Source organism: Apodemus sylvaticus, chromosome 1, assembly GCF_947179515.1.
Source record: "Apodemus sylvaticus chromosome 1, mApoSyl1.1, whole genome shotgun sequence".
NCBI lineage: Eukaryota > Metazoa > Chordata > Mammalia > Rodentia > Muridae > Apodemus > Apodemus sylvaticus.
The window spans coordinates 75,461,045-75,480,732 of record NC_067472.1 but is presented as its reverse complement, the minus strand read 5'-3'; the positions used below and the strand labels follow the sequence as shown (position 1 = coordinate 75,480,732).

Below are 19,688 nucleotides of genomic sequence, written 5' to 3'. Positions count from 1 at the left end.
TGAGTGGCAGTGAGTTGACCCACTCTGCCCTCAGGGCCATAAGGATGTCCTGCAGTGGCCGCTCCACGGTCCTGGTGAGCCGTGTCACCGGCCACAGAACAGGGTACAGCGCTTGAAAGGTTCTTTGTAACTTCAAATCAAGGACGCTCAGATTGCAGGGCCGATGGTCCCTGAAGGCCTACCTAGGCTTTTAGAAACCAGTGACACCTGGCAAGACTGGGACCTTGGAGGAACCCCTCCTGTACATTTATTTTTTTGCATGGCATGATCAGCATGGGGCTGGCACCAGAGTTCAGTATAAAGATATTACGGACAATGGGGTCCTTTGGTGGAGTCAGAAAGAACCTCCTCTGCTAGCCTGTCCTCAGACACAAAGACGACACCCCAGAGCTGGCTGCTGCAGCTCCTACTCTTTCAAAGTCAACTTGCTCATCCTGATATCGTCCTTATAAGGCCTCTGTACAACTCATCCTTAAAGAGAGGAGGGGGCCAACACCCGCACAGGACAAAGATGAAAGTTTTCAACCTCAAGAAATACGGCTGCATAAAAAAAAAAATAGGAGGGGGGGTATGGATGGTAAGGCTAGGGAGAGGAGAGAGGTGGGTAGGCTGCCCTGGTTCTTTGTTTACCGATAGCTGGAGCATCTCTTCAGACACTCACGTTCCTGTTAGCATCACCCCCAGCAATAGCTACCTCAGCTGCAGTAGTCTGACGGCCCCAGAAACTCTGGGCTGGCTCAAGCCGTCCATCAGAGAGGACTAGAAGGTAGCAAATGTTTCAATATGGGAACCATTACACATTACGTACTTAGGCACACCCCTAGTAATTTAGGTTTGGCTTTGAGAAACAGGTTGAGCAGCCCTCCATGTTTGAAAGAAATTATGCCTGAGCCCAGGAGAAAATAAAAATGCAGAAAAGGCAGAAGGGCCTAAGAATGCCCTCTCTGGGGAATGAACCACTGCATCACCCAAGACCTGGATTCCAAGTGACTGCTTCACCCCTTACCCGCCTGCACCCCTCCCTCTCCCACCCAATCCTGTCCAAGTGGCAGCGGCACCTGGTCACAACAATATGCACTCAATTCCTACACTCCCAAGACTGAAGTTCCCACTGGGCCACCGAGACACGAGACATGAGCAGAGATCGGATCCGCACAGCCACACAAATCCCCCCAGCTATTGACGCTTTGCCTGAGCAAGAACTGAAAAATGGAACCTTTTGTTCTGAGAGGATATCCCAGAGAACTCAGCCATTAGATTCCACAGCACCCAGGAAGTACAAACTGGCATTACAAGTTATGTCAAAGTACCCAGCACCCGTGGCTCAGAGGCACAAAGAGGAGTCTGTATCCATGGTCTGGCCAGGCGGGCCCAGGCCTCCTGCATCCTGAAGGCACACTCTCAAGAGAAGGCACAGGCTTCCTAAGGTCTGCAGGACTCCTTGGGATAGACACACTGTTCCCCACACCTTGTCATTCAGGGCTGGATCCACAGACAAAGGCCTCGGGGAAAGTCAGCTGGATCTCACCTGGAGCCCTGTTACTGTTCCCCGTAGCTACAACATCAAGGGACAGCATAGGGGCTCCAAAAGAGGCGACGGCCTGAATGAAATGTACCCAACCTACAGTGATACAGTCTTAGATCTAGTTTAGTGTCTCTCTAGAAATGCATTTACATCATTACCCGAATACCACATCCCCCTTCTCCCCGCTCCCCTCGTTCATTCACATGGTGGCTTGCCTAGCCAGAGGTACTGTCTGTCCTCTGTCCCCTGTCCCTGTTCCCTGTACCCAAACTGCTACTCCATCTGAGAGGTTCCTGTGCAGTTTTCAAAACCCAAATGTTCCCTCTATAAGATTTCCAGACTCCAATTATGACGCACGCCATCACCCCATCCCCATGATGCCACAGCCTATGTTTCATTCACATAGAACACGCAGACATATTCACCCCTCACCCAACTGTCTCATGGAGACATTCCGAGAAGGTGGAGGAAGGAAAATGAATGCAATGGCCTAGGTTTCTCATACACCTGGACCTCCATCCAGGGTTAGCCTCTGGCATGGGCTGGGTGCTCATGGGCTCCTAGATGAGGGTGGTACTGCCAGCTCAGAAACCCTTTGTCCAAAGGTCAAAGCTTAAGACTTGCTGCTGTCCGTGCTCACGGTGAACGTCCCCCCTCCAACCCTGAGACCCCAGCAAGTCCAGCTGCTGGCAAAGAGCAGCACAGGGAGGGAACCCAAGGCTTTCTGAAAGTCCCTCCCTGACCCTGATGTGAGGAGCACACTGGGAGGAGCTCTGCACACAGTAGGGCAAGTGCTCTACCTGAAGCTCTGCCCCAGCCAGGAGCCGCCCCCACCGGGGCCTTGGTTTTATGGGTCACAACCTGATTCTAACAGGTCAGTGGAGGAGTCAGCAGAGGATTTAGACGGCCCCATGAGAATATCCACTTGCATTCCTCTGACTCCAAACCAGGGTTTTCTTTCAAATGAACAAACCTGTCACATCTTATAGACGCTGCTTCCCTAAGTGAGGATTCCTGCAAAGTTCTCAAGTGGAACTAAACATCTGCAGGTCTCGAAGGCTCCTCCTCATACAGACCATGCCTAATACCTGCTTCAAGGAGCCAGTAAGCCACAAGGCCTACAGTTTACTGTACCTTTGGGGGGCTGGGCTGACAGCTCATTCCATAAAGTGCTTGCCTTGCAAGCATGACTTTAATTCCTCAGAACCCACATTTAAAAAAAAAAAAAATCTAGTTGTGGTGAGAGAGACAGATACATCTCTAGGGGGCCCGCTGACTGACCAGCCAGCTTAGCCTACGTAAGTCAGTGAGAGACCCAGTCAATACAACCAAGGTGGACAATACTTGCACACCTGTTATTCATCCATTCAATGAGTACACACACCCAGTTACACCCTGGTCCCTACAGCAACAGGGTAAGTTATGATAACCCCTCCCCCCACCCCATGCTGGGAATCAGGGCCCTAATACCAAACTACAGACAGGCCCAAGAATCACAGTGCCTAAAGCAGCTACAGCTTGAGAACAGGCTTCCAATGAACTTAGGGTAATTGGCAGGTGTTCCCGGGGCCGAACCTCATTCCAGGGGCAAGTTTGCTCGGACTTCAAGTTGCCTGTGGCTCTTTAGAAGTTGTATCTGGAACAAGCTTGCCTCTCTGACACTGAGACAAATATTCAATAAATGGCATACACTCAAGTGGAGATATTTGCCCTCTAATTCCCTTAAGGAGCAGATCAATGCCCAAATCCTATATGACATTTTCCTTGTTCAGAGCAGCCCCTCCCTCCTCTGCTTGGTAAGTACTTTCTGAATAAAAGAATAGTTTAAAGTGGCCTGGTCACAAAGGCAAGGTTAAGAGTTAGCCCCAGAGGGCACTGCTGCCCCCTGCTTCTCTGACTCCACACCTTTGGGGGGGTATTGTTCAGCAAGTTTATTTAAAGGGCCTGGCCTTTCTTCTCTCAGCAGGACCCCAGTTATAATACCATTCAGAGACTGCAGATGTGTCCCCAGGACCAGACCCCTCCAAAGTTTCCCAGCCAATTGCAAATGAAGGGGCCAGCAGCTGGAGACTGAGGAGCAGATGGCCTTCCTCTTGGAATGGGTTTGATCCCGCTGTTGGGGCTCAGCGAACTCGGGCCTGCTTGGAAGCTGGAAGAGAATCTCTGCTAGAGGACCGGGTCGGCAAGCAGCTGGACAGCAATGACCTCATAGAAAGCTGCTTTCAGGAGAGGGCAGGGACCGTCCTGGAGCTGGGGGGGGGGGGGGGGGGACACCATTCCAGCTGCTCAACACCACAGGACCTAGAAAGGCAGGCCAGGGCCAGAAGGATCACTTTTCTGTAGTGTTTTGCAGGGGAAAGGAAGGATTCTCTGTCTGGGGATGCGATCCAGGAAGACTGAAAGCCACATCGGCTTGGAAGTTCCAAATTAAGATGGCACCACCATGGTTAACCTCTCTCTCCTGCCCGGCAGACCTCAGATTTGCCTGGAGGGGAAGGCTTTCAGAAAGCAAACAAATCTGAAAAGTGGCTCCCTTCAGACTTTACCACTGAGTCTAGGAAGATCCGGGCGAGGTGCCCAAACATTGTGGCTTCCTGAGGACAAGGTGTGTCACTATGCCAGGCAAGGGATCCATCCTTACTCTGCCCAAGACCAGCGTGGGGTGGGGGTGGGGCAGTTTCTGGCCCCTCAGCCCTTGCCATTTCCTGGCCTCCATGATGGCTGGGCAAGAAACCAATCAGAGACGTGAAGTGGCGGTAGCATGGGGCAGCTTCCTCGGACTGTTCACCCCTGCAAGGGGAAACACTTTTCTACAACAAAGATGAGACAGGAACTGGCTAGAGTGGTGCCAGCCTGTAATCTCAGCACTCAAGAGGTGGGGACAGAAGAATCAGACGTTCAAGGGCTACCTGAGACCCTAGGTCAACCAATCAACCAATAAGTTGGGAAACTAACTCAAAGGGAACTAATGACCCTGAGTCTGGAAAAGCACATCTATACATGGCGTCTTCTCTCTACCAGCTTGGGAAGTGGCCGTTATATGCAAGGGCTGGACAGCTCTGAGGGAAGCAGATGTGAGTTTTCCGGTCAACAATGACCCTGCCTCATTTCATACCTGCAGCCTCTGAGCGTCCCCACCCACTTCACAAATGACCTCTACACAGATCTGTATCCTTGTCGGTCACACTCACCTCCATACCCAGCAGCGACCAGAGGTCACTTTGTTTTTTTAAAGCCTCTGCTTGCTTTAAAAACAGGCTTCATTTCCTGGCTTCTTTTGCCCCTAGGGCCGCACTTCTCGGCCAAAGCTGGAAGGGGAGTGGGTGTCTTGGCTTCCAGCCTTTAGTTCTTGGAATTTTTTCCCTTTCTTTTCCCCCCTGGGGGAGGGGGAGGAGACAGAAGGTGAAGAGGAGATAGGGGAGTCCCTAATCTTTGGAGAAAAATGCTGGGATAGGGCCTCCACACCTGTCGTTTCCATGACCACAGGCTAAAGGAGTTCCAGGTAGCCCAGTGCAGGTGCTCTTTGATTTCTCCCCTTGTTGCAAAAAAGCAGAAATGCTGGAAGGAGAAGCTTGAAATGCCATCAAAACAGCAACTCAATCAAGCTAAGGCTTGGAGGATCCGGGAAAGGATGAGGAGCAGACGGCAAGAGCAAGATGGCTCTTGTTGTTCTGAGCTCTCGGCCAGTAGCTCAGTGTAAGTCACCATCTAGGGCTCTGTGCTGTGTCCCACTGGCCCCCGTGGCAGCAAAGGGTATAGAACAAGTCCCTACATAGCACCAGAGGCCATTATAAAAGAACTACAGAATATAAGTGCTAGAAATTTTTTATTGCCTGAAACTCTTCTTCAAAAGACTTAAGGAATGGGGTGTGGACAGGTGAGGGGGAAAACAGAATCAACCAATCTGTCTTCTAAAGTTTAATGTTCAAAGTAGGGGTGAAGAAAAAAACAAGAGGGGTACCCAACACCCCACCAAATATTTTCTTACTGAGGAAAGAGAAATGAGCTGTGAAATCCATCTTCCGCCAATAAATTCACCTAAAGGGTGGGTGTGTGGCCACTATGAAGTTGTCTGGAGACCACAGCATCTCTAAGAATTGCAAAAGTTTTATTCATGAAATGGGATCCTGGGCTCTGCCTGTTTATTGGGAAAGGGCAATTTGTCAACACCCCTAACACATGTGAGATGCTCCAGGTGGTTCTAAATGCCTGGCGCTCTCAGCACCAGCACCTTCATCATCATTACCAGGCATGGAGTGAGGAACATGAGGTCATCCGTCCTCACGGAAACCATCATTAGCCCGAGGACTGAGGTGAAGGACATGATCTCACCCTGAACCTCTGCCATCGTAAGCCCCTCCTAGAGGAACCATGCACATGAATACTCAGCCCTTCCACTATTCCGGATCCCAGCACAATCCCTTCTGTGCAGCCCAACGGAAGCCCAGCACCTAGCTCCTCCAGCAGGCAAACAGAAGACGGCATCTCGGGAGAAGATGGCCAAAGGCAAGCGCCACCTGTGATGGTGGGCAGGTTCTTCACTGGCCTGGGCAGGGCACAGCACACTACAACACACCCAACACACCCAACCAACTCATGCCAACCTCTCCACCACCCTTCACTGGCCTACAGTTGATCCTCTGGAAACCTCCAACAGAAGACTCTCCTGCCAAAATATACCCAAGACCACGACAAATTCTCACTATGTGCTGGGTGTGGTTATGGTTGACTTCCTTAAAAAAGAAAGGAAAAAAAAGTCAACCTTGAACACCTAGACTGTAAGCAGATAAAGGGTCACATGTCTAAACACCAGAGGACTTACAAAAAACCCAAGAAGGCAAAAAAGAGTTGGGTAAAGGAAAGCCTAATGTTCTTTTCTACTGAAAAATTGTCATTTATCATTATAGATTACAGGGTAAGCACCGTATTAGGTCTTTGAAATATGGGTTTTATTTACTTTGACAAAGGTATGGGGTGGGGCGGGGGATCAGCATTACCCCATACCTGTGCTGGGTCAGAAACTATAGTCCAGTTTGTATTCAATCTGCACAATTTAGAGAGATATTATCTAGGTATTTCACACAGGTTATCTCACTTGGCTGAGGTCAAGTAGATAGTAGAGACATTCAAACTCAGCTCCCAAGGGCGATTTCCTATGAGACTATACCTCCAGAAAGCACAACACATACTATTCAAAACAACTTTACTAGTTTCTACTTAATATTTTAAGTCAAATGTCAGGTCAGGATTCCTTAGTCTCTAAAGACCTGAGTGGTTTTAAATCTGAAACACATATCCCTACAGGCTGCATAGTCAGCAAGGTACCTGCTACAATCAGTTAAGCAACAGTCTTAGTGGAAATCCAAAGGGTTGGTGTGGACCAGGGAGGAGGCAGCTTGAAGGAAGGGCTAGTCAGCTGTCAGCTCTCAATGTGAACTTGAAAGGTTTCCAAAGAGAAAAAACTTGACAGAGATCTCTAGTCTCAAAGATCTCATTTCAATCCATAACAAGCGCACCAAGTTGACCATTTTCCGTGTTAGATACCTTTAAAGCACTTGGTCACATATGGAGAAAGAGAGAGAGAGAAAAAAAAACAAACAGTATTTGTAAACTGTCAGGTATAACAGTAAAAAACAAGTTCCAGGGTTAGGAAACAATGAAGGAATTTATATGAGTTGATTTCCTTCGTGCTCAGGATTGAGATGTCTCGGGGAAAGAGCTACATAAATAATACGAATAAACGCGCCGGCCAGGTTCTCCTTCCTGAATCTGTCAGCATTCTCCTTAGGAGCTATTTTTAACATCCTCATAAAACATGGTCACCATAACCTGAAATCTCTCTGTCCAGAAATGGCTTGGGATTCATGATTCTTTAGTTGGACAAGAAGTTAAAGAGGAGGTATGTGGCACGATGGTTCAGTTCCCTGACTTGACCCGGTCAAAAGCAAGCAGTGGACTTTCATTTATTCTCAACATGTAAAAAGTCCACAAAGCACACCTTTACCTATGGTGGCCTCAGGCAAACAAGCAGTGCATTCCACATTTAGCCACAGGGCTGGAAAGCCCTGGGTGGGGTAAAGACCACTGGTGCTATTTCAGGACCCACATGGCAGGTCACAACCACGTATATAACTCAGTTTCCAGGGGAAAACTCTTCTGGTCTCTGCCAGCACTAGATACATACATGGTGCATATACATGCATGCGGGCAAAATACATGTACACATAAAAATAAGTAAACCATAAAAGCAAAGTCCAAGTTTTTCAAAATTACTGAATATCTAGATACATGCTCTTTGAGAATGACCCACAGTTAAGAGTAGAAGTTGGGACAGAAGGATTGAAAGTTCTAGACCAACCTGAGCTACAGGGAAAACCCCAAGTCAGTCTGTGGGACATGCCCATCTCAAAAAATGAACCACCAGCACAAAAGAATGGTCACAGTTAGTCCAAGGTTAAGTATACTTTTGTAAAAACGACAACTTCAAGCTTTCAGCAAGTGTGTGTGTATGTGTGTGTGTGTGTTGGTTTGGTTTTTTGTTTGTCTTGTTTTCTGAAACAGAGTTTTTCTGTGGAGTCCTTGCACTCACTCTGTAGACCAAGCTGGCCTCAGTCTCAAAGAGCCACCAGCCTCTGCCTCCCTAGTATTGGGATTAAAGGTGTGTGCCACCACCGCCTTGCTCACCAACTGTATTTTAAGAAAAGGCTACTACTAAACACCTTTAGTCATCAGTGGAACTACCATCTTGAATTCTTTTTTCCCATCATTCTCTACAAAACAATAAAGACAGTAAGGGCAGTCCACGTGTGAGAAGAGAAGGGCGTGTGCAGATAACAGTAGGTCAGAGGCACTGGGTCCCCCAGCACCTGGAGGGAAAGACAATTAGGAGCACTTCCCTGTGGGTGTTGGGGACCCAACACTGGTCCTCTGTGGAAGGAGGATGTACTCTTAATCACAGAATCTTCGCTCCAACCCCTACAGGGACAGTTCTGCTCAGGAAACCCATAATTATCTGTAAAATAGCCTGCAGCATCCCTTCCCCCAAAATAACTCCTAGCTGCTGACCAAGGCAAGACACCCTGCTGGATCCATCCCAGGGATTCAATCAGAAATGGGAAAGTAAGACAGACCCTGCCGAAAGGGACTTAGTTGTCTTTTCATTACCTCCCTAACTATGTAAGGAGCCAAACTGTTTCTAAGTGTCCACAGGGCTACTGCATGCACAGGGCTACTGCATGCACTCCACGGAGAATGAGAACATTAAACATCCCCTTCCTGTTTAAACACTACCCCAGATATTTCATAACCATGTAATTATTCATTAAATCAGATATTGGAAACATCTCCTATTGGAATGCTTGGTTGTTTGAATTCTTACCCTCAAAGAAAGAGAGAGAGAGAGAGAGAGAGAGAGAGAGAGAGAGAGAGAGAGAGAGAGAGAGAGAGAAAGAAAGAAAGAAAGAAAGAAAGAAAGAAAGAAAGAAAGAAAGAAAGAAAGAAAGAAAGAAAGAAAGAAAGAAAAATGTGAAATATCTTGGAGCAGAAGGGACAGCTCAGTTCTTACAAGCATTGCTCTTGCAGAGGAATCCACATTCACTCCCACACCCAGTTCCCAGGCATCAAAAATCTCTGGCTTCCAGGGGAACCTGCACTCATGTGTATATCCTACCCAGAAATACACATACATATGCCTAATTTAAATAATTTAAAAATAAGTCTTAAAAACAGCAAAAGGTCTTTAGATGCTGGCTGAGAAGGGGTGGCTATTTTTTTAAGTAAGCAATTTAGTCTTTTAACTGATTTAAATAAACAGGCAACACAGACAGATAGACAGACAGTACACACATACACACACACACACACACACACACACAATCAGTGGGAGCCAGCAAGAGGGAGTTATATAAATGCCAATTTTCTGGGCTGGCCAGATTCTTGCTCTAGTAGTAATATTAAACACAGTTCTTTGCCCGTGAATTGTGAAATACACTATATTCTAATAAAGAATGTGGACTTCATTGTGTGTTTAACAGCACGCGCCTGCATTTGGTTTAATTGACCAAGAATAAGCCCTTGTTCCTCAGCGAACTATCAAGTTACAGTCAACTCTTCCATATTCACACTCACACAGAGCAACAGAAAATGCAGATGATAGGAAACACAAGACTTATGTTAAATCACCCACTGGCAGCATGCAGATATTTCTTTTCTCTTCTCCTAACTGGCAATTTAACATGGAGGGCTCAGACCACAGCACGTAGGATACTTTCTGACAAATGACTTGAACTACCCAGGGAAAAAACCCTTCAGCAAGTCTCCACGCAGGCAGGCAGACAGACGAGGTTTCTGCTGGTGACCATTATAAAGACTCACTTCAATCCAGAACAGCACCATCCCAGAGGACTGCCCAAGAATTAGTGGATGTGTTTTACTCCCCTACCCCACCCCACCCCCACCCCACCCCACCCCCACCCCACCCCCAGGCCACCCCTTTGCACATTTCACTTAACAGAGGGTGGGAAAGTAATTAAGGGTTTGGGGTTGGGAAAGCCCTTTTATTTTAGCTCCTACTGGGCTGGGGTAAACAGATTCCCTTAATGTCAACAATGACTTAATTAACCAGAGCAGGTGACAATGTCAGGGGGAATCTGAAAGTAAGAGCCCAGCCGGGCAGTAACCAGGCTTGACCACACTGGGAACATTCCGAATGTGAATCAATAGAGCAGCACTTGGAATAGGGACCACCCCTCCACAATCCACAACTATTGACACTGCTGTCCCTTGTTACAGGGATGGCCAGTTGGATACAATCATTTCTATTCTGAAATACTGAGTAAAATCTTATAGAGATGACTGTCTTCTTAGGTCAACTGACTTGACCCAACCCTGCTACTGCCACTTGAGAAAGTGTCCCGAGACACATGAACAGGATAGGATGGTGGGTGAGGACATACATTACATGACTGCATATGCTACACAGAAAGAACTACATGACTGAACATAACATCTCCCTAAAGGGTCAAAAGGGCTCCTTAGCAGTGAGGCATGGGCTCTTTCTAGGAACTTCCTGATTACCTATTAGTCCGGCCCAATGGACATTATCTAAACTGAGCTTCTAAATCAGCAAACCAATGTCTTCCACAGTAGAGCTTCAGAAGACAGAAGCTGAACTTAGTGTTTGCCAAAATTCCAGTTTCACCAAATATGGCGGCATACGCACATATTAGACACCAGAGCCCAGCATGGAGCCTAATCTCTAGCTTGATTGCCTTCTAATCACCTGGATATCAGTGGCAATACTGGTCTGACAGACAAGGAAAGCGAGCACAGACCCTGCAGAGATCCAGCGTCACCGCCTCCTCCATCCAAAAGCAACTTTCCTCTCAGCGTACCTTATGTGCTGCACTGAGAACTGGCATCACGTGTCCCCGCTTGCTGGGGGTGGTGATGGCCAAGGCTGCCATCAGTGCCAGGAGCTGTGCTTTCTGCTCTTTCTGTCCAGGTTGCTGGTAAAAACTAAACCTCTCGAGATGGCCCTCAGAAGGCATCTGGGAATGTTACTGTTCAATGACTATTGATAGAGATTCCACCAATCAAGGCTCTGGGATTTCTCTGCAGTTTCCAAGCCTGCACTGGAGAAACTCCACCTCAAGACATTTTTCTCTTTTCTTTTCTTTTCTTTTCTTTTTTCTTTTCTTTTCTTTTGTTTTCTTTTCTTTTTTCTTAGCATCTCCCAACTCTGGATGTGATTTGAACCTCATGCAAACTCTGAACCTATCAAAGTGCACCCAGGGGCATTGGCAAAGTGTGACCTACAACTTCTGGGCCTTCTCAGCCTCCCTCCCTAACCTTGCATGTACCGACCGGTCCCCAGGTGGTGGGATCTGCTTCCAACAATGCTCACATTGTTGGATGTCAGTTCTTACACAAAGAGCCATTTGGGGGACTCCAGCCCACTGTCCTTCCTCTCCCCCACCTGTCTTCTCCATACAAATGTCTTGTAACCTTTCTTAGGTAATTAGATGCAGTCCAGGAAACCCTCCAGGAGCATTTTATACTCTGCGACTGAAATCAACTCACAGCAACACTGCCCCGAGAGTCCAAATGAAAAATGACAATTCTTTCCTAACCGGGGCTGCTTCTGAAGCCCACAGCGTAGGAAATCCCAGCTCAGCTCCCCCACTTTGTGCTGAGCCACACACTCCAGGGAAAACCAGCAATTAGGGGAACATCCATTTTAATTATTAGCAAAATTAAAGAAGTGCAGACCAGACTTTCAGAAACCCAATCCTTTCCCCTCACATTAAGCCCTCTGAAAACATGTCACTGTTGCAGATCACACTCTCCCTGACGTCACAGGGTAAGTCTCAAAGAGATGGTTCCAAAAGAGGGCGTGCGACACACCTCATACACAAAAGTCCTACCATATTTTCTTTCCAAAGACACCTGGTAATTTATAACATTTCCAGGCATTTGTGTGGCCTGACATCCCCCAGTCTCATACACACAAAGCCAGCAAGAGTGCCTGGGTGGATGGATCCTACTGGGGACCCATTTCTCAAGCCCTCCTCTCAGATGGGTACATAGCCCTCATCCTTGGGAGGGGGGCAGAGTCTGTTCCCCCCCCCCAATCCCCTCTGGACGAACACACTGCTCCTCAGGACCCTGATTCAGGGTGCATGTCCACAGCGACTCAGCTGACCTGCCAGTACTCAGGACCGTGACAGACGCCAAAGCCGGCCGGCACCAGGTGGGCCCTCAGCAAACACGTTCATTAAGTGGCGATGACTGCTGCGATCCGCAGTGTCACGCTCGGATTACCACTCAAAAAATAACTCGCCTACCAATATTCCCTCCTGATGACAGATTCCCATGCTGCACCAAGCACAGAGGCTTGGCTTTGGACCACGTCTCCAAAGGGCCTGGGAGAAGGACCAGTTCTTTGCCCAGCTCAGTATTTTAGCCATGTCCTCCTCACAACTAGCTTCTCACATTTGCAACCAAGTGTGCAAAGCCAAACACACTAGTAAAATCTGGCGTGTCCTCGGATGGGGGAGACGCTTGGCAAATTCACTTTCGAATCTTCCCAACATAAAACCTGCCCCCTCTGTGATGCTGGGCGTTAGCACAGAGAGCTTACAACAGCTTAGAAACCAATCCAGCTCGGGCACGGCTCTCCATGCTCAAGTTCAGAGCCTTCCTTTCTCTTAAACAATGCGAGAAAATGTCAGTTTTCAGAGGCTGCCTATTTCCTTTAGCCAAAAGATAGTGATTCAAGGCTTTCCCTCCATCTAGAGAGCAACTGCAGAAGGCCACCGTCACCCTGCCAAGGTATGTCCCCTCCAGAGTGCTATAAGGCACTGGCTGAACAAGAACTGCCGCTGCCTCCCTTGCCCAAGCACAAAGAACAGAGCAAACCAAACTACTCCACCCCCGCCTGGGAGCCAAGACCCTCCTTTCCAGGCTGATGTAGAAGATGTGGAGGGAGACCACTCTCCTAAGGCAGCTGGCTGAAACAGGCCTTCCATTTAAAGACCGCTTCCCCCAGACACATCCCCAAAACAACTTGGTACCCTTAAAATGACATGTGAGAACTTACCTTCTGGTTCTAAAGTGGTCTCCTCAACTAAACTGAAGGAGGGCCGGGCCAGGGATAAGGTTGCCATGGTGACCAAGACCAGGCAGATGAAGCGCCCCCAGCTGACCATGGTCACAGTGCCAATCCCTGGTCCTCTTCCATATCTCCATGTGGACAGTAATCCCATCTGCACACTTCTTCTGAGACCATGGGCTACCTGCAATGGGCCAGGCAGCTGTGCTCAGGCTGCTGCTGCTGCTGCTGCTGTTGTTACTGCTGCTGCTGTTGTTACTGCTGCTGCTGTTGCTGCTGCTGCTGCTGCTGCGGCTGCTGCTGCCACTGAAAGAAATTCAGCCAGATTCAGTCTCTCCCCTGTGCCAACCTGCTTAAACCCAGATGGGATAAAACCGTCTCTCAGCCTCTCAATGTATTCGAAAACACATTCTTTCTCATTATAGGAAAAGCCTTCCATCCTCACCTCTGCGTCTCAGGGGTGTCCAGAGCAGTCCACAAGCTGGGGTAGACTAATCTTTTTTTAAAAGCTTACTTTTAAGAGACACCAAGATAAACCATCTCTGTAGGACCCAGCTACCCGGCTACACAGCATGCCCTTCCATCCTCTATGGAAGCTACCTTGTCGCTGAAGCAACTTGACCTTCCTTCCTTTCAAGGGCAACTGCAAAAAAAACCCGAGTTTAAAACGCTGGGCTTGGCATGACCAGCCTCATTAACTTCTCTTATTCCAGCTGGCCTTGCTTTAAGAAGCTGACTGGAGGAAGGCTTTGCTTTGCTCTGAGAACCGCATTTCAGCTGAGCCGGGCGGCACGTCCTCACTTCAGAATGGTTCTCAGAAAGAAAGGAGACCAACAGAATCAAAGAATCTCAGGAAGGCTACAAAAAAATTCCCACCAGTTTACACTTGTCAGAATTCATTTTCAGATGCAGGCGTGTATTTCAATCTTTCGCCAAGCAGCCACTTACAAAGAATGAGTTTAATCCAACCGGGGGATTCAAAGCCTGAATTCCCTTCCACTGACTACAAGGCAGTGTACAGGCATACTAACTAAATATCTTCAACCGACGTCAGAGGGTAGGATACAGAGCACATAGAACCCTTGATGAATAATTCAAGATTTTATTAGTAATGGTGATGATACGTACAAGCCGTCCTGGTATGTGATTGGCCTGGGAACTTTCAATACGCTAACCTATTGGCTAAACTTCCAAAGTATCAGTTACAAGGGGCACTCAGACTTACTAGATCCAAAGCAGAGAATGTCCCAAGCAAGCTTACCACAGTACAAATAACTTTACATTTGTTCAGCGTCTTCGGTGACTAAGCCTTGAGTCAGAATGCACAAGATTCAGAGAATTGCTGAAACCCAGGGCAGGAAAGGGCCGGGGGAAAACCACGGGCTTTGGGTGGCTTTTGGGGATGGGTAAGCATTTTAATGAAAAAGAGGAAGAGGAAAAAAAAAAAACAGTCTAATCCTGAGCTTTTGATGCTTTCAATTATGACACAGGATTGACACTGCCAGAAACCTCCCGGTCCTCGAACCTGTTCCTTTCACCCTTCACTGAGATGAAAAGGCAGAGGATGAACCATCTCCAAAGAGAAATAAGAAGCTGCCATTTGTTTTGGTTTTTTAATTACAGGTAAAATGCTATAGCTAACAACAAAAGCCAGAAGAGAGAGAGAGAGAGAGAGAGAGAGAGAGAGAGAGAGAGAGAGCATTTAGGTGCCCAGTGTTTTTAGACAACTTGAAAGATTTTTGTTCCCCAAGTCTTCTTTCTTCTTAAAGCCAAGAGTCCCAAAAGATAATTCCTTGTCTATGTCTACAAGCCTGTCAAAGGAGAGTACACAAACATACTCATTGATTTACTAAGAACTTTCAGAATGCAGGTAAATTCTCCCGCTCTCTAGAACTTTACAATCTCAGATCCTGGTAGGTCTTGCAGCTGGGTTCTCAGCTCACCCTCCCTACCAGCCACTACCCAGGAGTACCTCAGCTCCAGCTGAAGGACGAAGATGGCCAGTGCCCCAGGCTGACTCAACTTGAACGTTGGTTCTTCGAAGGCCCAGTCCCCACAGGAGCCCCCTCCTCAAACCTCTGTAAGGCGAGAAGTGAAGGCGGCAGGTCCGCGCAGCGCCTCACCGGAGTGGACAAAAGTGCTGAGCGACCTCCTAGGCAGGATAATTAGGTCCCAAGGCTCCGTGTTGGGAACACAGGCCCAGCGTGCTGCTGGCGGCCACAATCCCAGCTTCCTGCCTTCAATACCATAATCCTTCCTGGAGGCTGAGCCCCAGAGAAAGCCCCAGCGTGTTTATTTTCCTCCTGAAAGGGGGCTCTCTTCTCAGCCTACGAGGGAGGAGTCCTCACTCTCGCTCTGACGGATGACTCTTCACGGCCACCCGCCCCTTGGGGTCATCTCCACACTAGTCTGCCTCCAAAGACAGGCGAAGTGGCCGGCAGAAAGGGCCTGGCTGGTGAGCTTGCGCAGTGTTGTACACGTTTACACACTCTTCCCTGTCCAGTAAGAACGATTTAAGGCAAGCCCTGCGGGGTGATGGGGGTGGGGGGTGCTGCTACCTTAAAGGGTAATCCTAGGATACCTCAGCGGGCTGAGCAGTTGGCATTTTGTTCCCAAGTGGATTTCTCCTGGGAGAAGTCAATACTCCTAGGCTAATACTAAATGTAGCCCCCCTACCTTGGCTCAAGGCTCTCTTACTTCTTCACGGGGCCAAATAGGGAAGGGAGCTGTCCCGGGCTCGTGGCCGGGGAGGGGGAGGAGGGGAGGATGCGAGGGGGAGGGGGCCGAAGGGGGGGTTCTAAACACAACGAAATCCCAAAACTATAAGCTGCCTTAAGTAAGACCATAATCTCTACCCTACTGTTTTAGTGGGTACTCCGAGCAGCTTGGGGTGCACATCACCACCCTACTTCATTGTAGCATTTCTTTCATTTGTCAGCCTGGAATATCCTGCTTCGTCCCTCTTCTAGGAGCGCTAAAGAGCTCTGAGAAATCTGCATTTTAATTGACATTCCAACGAGTGCGGAGAGGGGCGCCTGATTGCTTTTCTATTCAAACTAAACAGGCTTTTCAGATGAAAATGAGTCCAGGCCAGTGGAAGATTTACAGGGATTTGGGACGCTTGGGACAATAGAGTTTTAAATGTTGATAGCGTTTCACACCAAACACATAATGGGTGCCGTGAGTTTGAAAGCAAGGCTGCCTTTAAGGGTAGGTTTTATTGAACTGGGGGGGGGGGGGGGGGGGCGTGAGGGGGGGGGCGTGAGGAAGGAAGATCTTGGGAAGTTTGCAGGGGCGCGGAGCCGAAGCTGGCTTCCCTCGCCTGCCCCCTGGCCGCGAGGGTGGAAGCCAACGCCACGCAGGGCTCTCGACCGATTCCCCCGCGCTGAAAGAATGAGCGCTCAAGTTAGAACTCGCCTGTGCTTTCAACATCTCGGCGCGGCTGCGGTCGGAGCAGCTAGGAGAACTAGGAAAAGTCGGTCCAGTTCGCCCCCTAGCCCCAGGCGCGCGGCGATCCCTTCTGCGCCAACCGCTGTGGCCGGGGAGGAACAGCCAGCATCGAAATCCCGGACCAGAGCCACTGCCTCCCCAAAGGTGTCACCCCGGCGTCTCCATCCCTTTAGGGATGTTGCCTGATACACCCCAGCATTTTCTCCCCAAGAAAGAACCTCTCCTAAGGGTCTGTGTAGTACCAGGCTGGAGCTTCCAGAATCCAAGGACCAGGCACCCCAAAGATGCCCTTCCCAAACCCCCGCCTATGGGCTGTGCCACTGGCAGGCAGCTCCATGGCGCGCCGGCTCTGAGCTCAAAGGAACGCGCCCAGTAGGCAGGACTGTGCCCGCCGAAGTCTGACAGGAAAGGGGTGCAGGCGGCAGAGGCAGATGTCAACATTTGGATGGAGGTGATGAAAGAACTCCCCCAAAGCCAGCCATCCGCATTCATCCACCCCTCCATCACCAATACAGCCAGAGACTGACAGGGCGCACCCCCAAATCGGTTTACCCGCGCCCTCATCTCGGGGATCCTGCGTCCCGCATCCTCCCACGGCACCACTTTCCCGGCTGGCGAAGCTCCCAGAGGCATTCGGCACGACGATTACCTTGAATGGCAGCGCTCCTCTGCGCTCGGTGCTGCGCCGGAGCCCAGAGTGGGTCGAGATGGAGCAGGCGATGAGCTCGGAGGAAAACTCCAAAAAGAGAACGATCCCTTGGGTCGCAGCCGGCGCCAAGGTTCCGAGGCTTCACGCGCGCCGGGGATCGCAGAATAGCGCGGACATGACGCCGGAGCTGCCCTCGGATCTGGGCAGCAGCAGAAGAAAGGACTGGGGCTTGGCGTTGCCTACTCCAAACTTTACTGGCGAGTGGTGAACACTCGCAGCGCTCAGGAACGCTGAGGCCCGGGGGCTCACGTCCGGCCCCCGCCAGCCCGGAAAGCAGTCGCCACGCCGGGCCAGGAACACACGGGCAGCCCCCGCGCCGGAGCTCTGGCGGCCTCGCACTCGATCGTCTGTGCGCCCGTTCCGCGCCCGCCGCCGCCGCTTGTCTCTCTCGGCGCTCTCCCCGCGCCGCCCGCGCCGCCGCAGCCTCCTCGGGCGGGTCACGCCCCCCGCTGAAACCCGAGCCGTTTCCTGGACGGCGGCGCCCGCTCTGCCAATCAGCGCCGCGCGCTGGGGCAGTCTCGAGCCCCGCGCTGCTCCCGACGCCTAGCAGCCGCAAAGAGACACCCGCCAGGCAGGCGAGGGGCCCCGCCGCGCTGCCCGCAGGGGTGCACAGATGACCCTGTTGGTGAACTGCCCTGTATGCCAGTGCCCCCGTCCCTAGCCAGCTTTGGTGCAGAGTGGATGTGTTAGCAAACAAATGACGGAATGCTGTGCAACTTCAGACACCTTAGAATAGGGCTGCAGCATACTGCGACCAGACATTTCACGTCATGAAGCTTTGAAGCTGGAAACAGCTTATGTTCATGGAAGATGTTATGTTTTCTTCTTCTGAACAATAAACAGGGGACATGTGTTTGCGAGGCCCTCCTTTAAGAAGGGAACGGGTGAATATAGATAATTGTACTCAATCGGCACATTTGCCTGCAGAGTGACATACTTAGATTCTGACAAGAAAACTGAAGATCGGAGAGGTTAACACAACTAGCTGCTGGTTGAGCCCTTTAATGTGGCTGCCTTGGAAAAAGCCAAAATCTACAACTGAAAACATCTTGTTTAATAGTAACAATGTAGATTAACATAAAGAAATCCAAAGGAGAGCTGGAGAAATGGATCGGCAGTTCAAAAGCTTCCTGCCTTCTAGAGGGCCAGAAGTCATTTGCTGGCATGATATCAGGCACTCACAATGGCCTGTAACCCCAGCCGCAGAGGCATCCAAAGCCTCTGGTCTCCTTAGGAAGCTGCACTTGTGATCACAAAGATTCAGGCACATAGTTTAAAAATAAAAATATTTAAAAGAAAGTGAGGCTGGAGAAATGGCTCCGTAGTTTTAAGAGCACCACCAGAGACAGGTTCAGTTCCCAGCATCCACTTGTTGGCTCACAACCACCTCTAACTCCAGTTCCAGGGTCCCGACGCCCTCTTCTGGCCTTCTAGAGATACTGCATGCACAGGGTGCAGACAGACACGCGGGCAAACATGCATACCAATCAAATAAAATGAAGAATAAATAAATAAATAAGAGAGAGGGACGGAGGGAGGGAGGAAAAGAGGGAAGGATGGAGGAAGGAAGGAAGAAAGGAAGGAAGGAAGGAAGGAAGGAAGGAAGGAAGGAAGGAAGGAAGGAAGGAAGGAAAGAAGGAAGGAAGGAAGGAACGAAGGAAGGAAGGGAAGAAATCAGAAAGAGTCTAGAGAATTGGAGATATAGCACAGTGGTAGAATGCTAGCCTTGCTGAGGCCCTGTGTCTAATCTTCATGCCACCTAAGAAAGAAACAAAGAAACAGAAAATACACTCACTCTATCAAAAAAAAAGTCATCTGATCTTGAGCAAATTGGATTCCTCTGACTCTTATACTTCTCTGTTGCAAAGCAGGATTCTTCAACTAAATGTCAGGCCAGGTTGTAAATGATTGGCATCTCCCATTTGTCTCTTCCACTAGACTATCTTGGGATCATTTATCTTTCAATATGCGTTCCCTTACCTTCATTCAACCCTTGAACAATTGTGCTTAAATTCAAGGCCACATAAATTGTAATCCTAGCACTCAGAAGTGTGAGGCAGGAGGATTGCCTTGAGTTTGGGCCAAGTTGGTCTACTTAGTAAGTTTGAAGACAGCTACATTTTGTCTAAATAAATTAAATTATTAATTATTGAGCCAAACATGGTACCTGCTATATTCCCAGACCTTGCATGATAAAGAAAAGTTCGGGAGTTTGAAAATAGTCTCTCTCAGGTACACACTGAGTTTGTATCAACCCTGGGCTATATGAGACCCTGACTCAAAAGGTCACTAAGTTCAGAAAAGCCTTAGACTCTTTCTGGTGCCTGCAGACAAACAAAGCCAGACTGTAAAGCCCACCTGGGAAGCAGGTTTGAAGAGGAGAGGTACCAGAA

The 19,688-nt window shown here is 49.2% G+C and overlaps 1 protein-coding gene across 3 annotated transcripts in view; it reads right to left on the bottom strand.

The window, feature by feature from the left end:
* Fgfr2 (fibroblast growth factor receptor 2) overlaps positions 1–17,712 on the bottom strand; it is a 105,477-nt gene extending 87,765 nt beyond the window's left edge. For all 3 annotated transcript variants that reach the window (XM_052197289.1, XM_052197308.1, XM_052197299.1), the window contains exons 1-2: positions 17,236–17,712; positions 13,125–13,442 (exon numbers count right to left, since the gene is read on the bottom strand). In XM_052197289.1, the coding sequence (XP_052053249.1) occupies positions 13,125–13,290 (166 nt within the window). In that variant the 5' untranslated portion in view covers positions 13,291–13,442; positions 17,236–17,712. The remainder of the gene's footprint in view (positions 1–13,124; positions 13,443–17,235) is intronic.
* Positions 17,713–19,688: the final 1,976 nt, after the last annotated feature.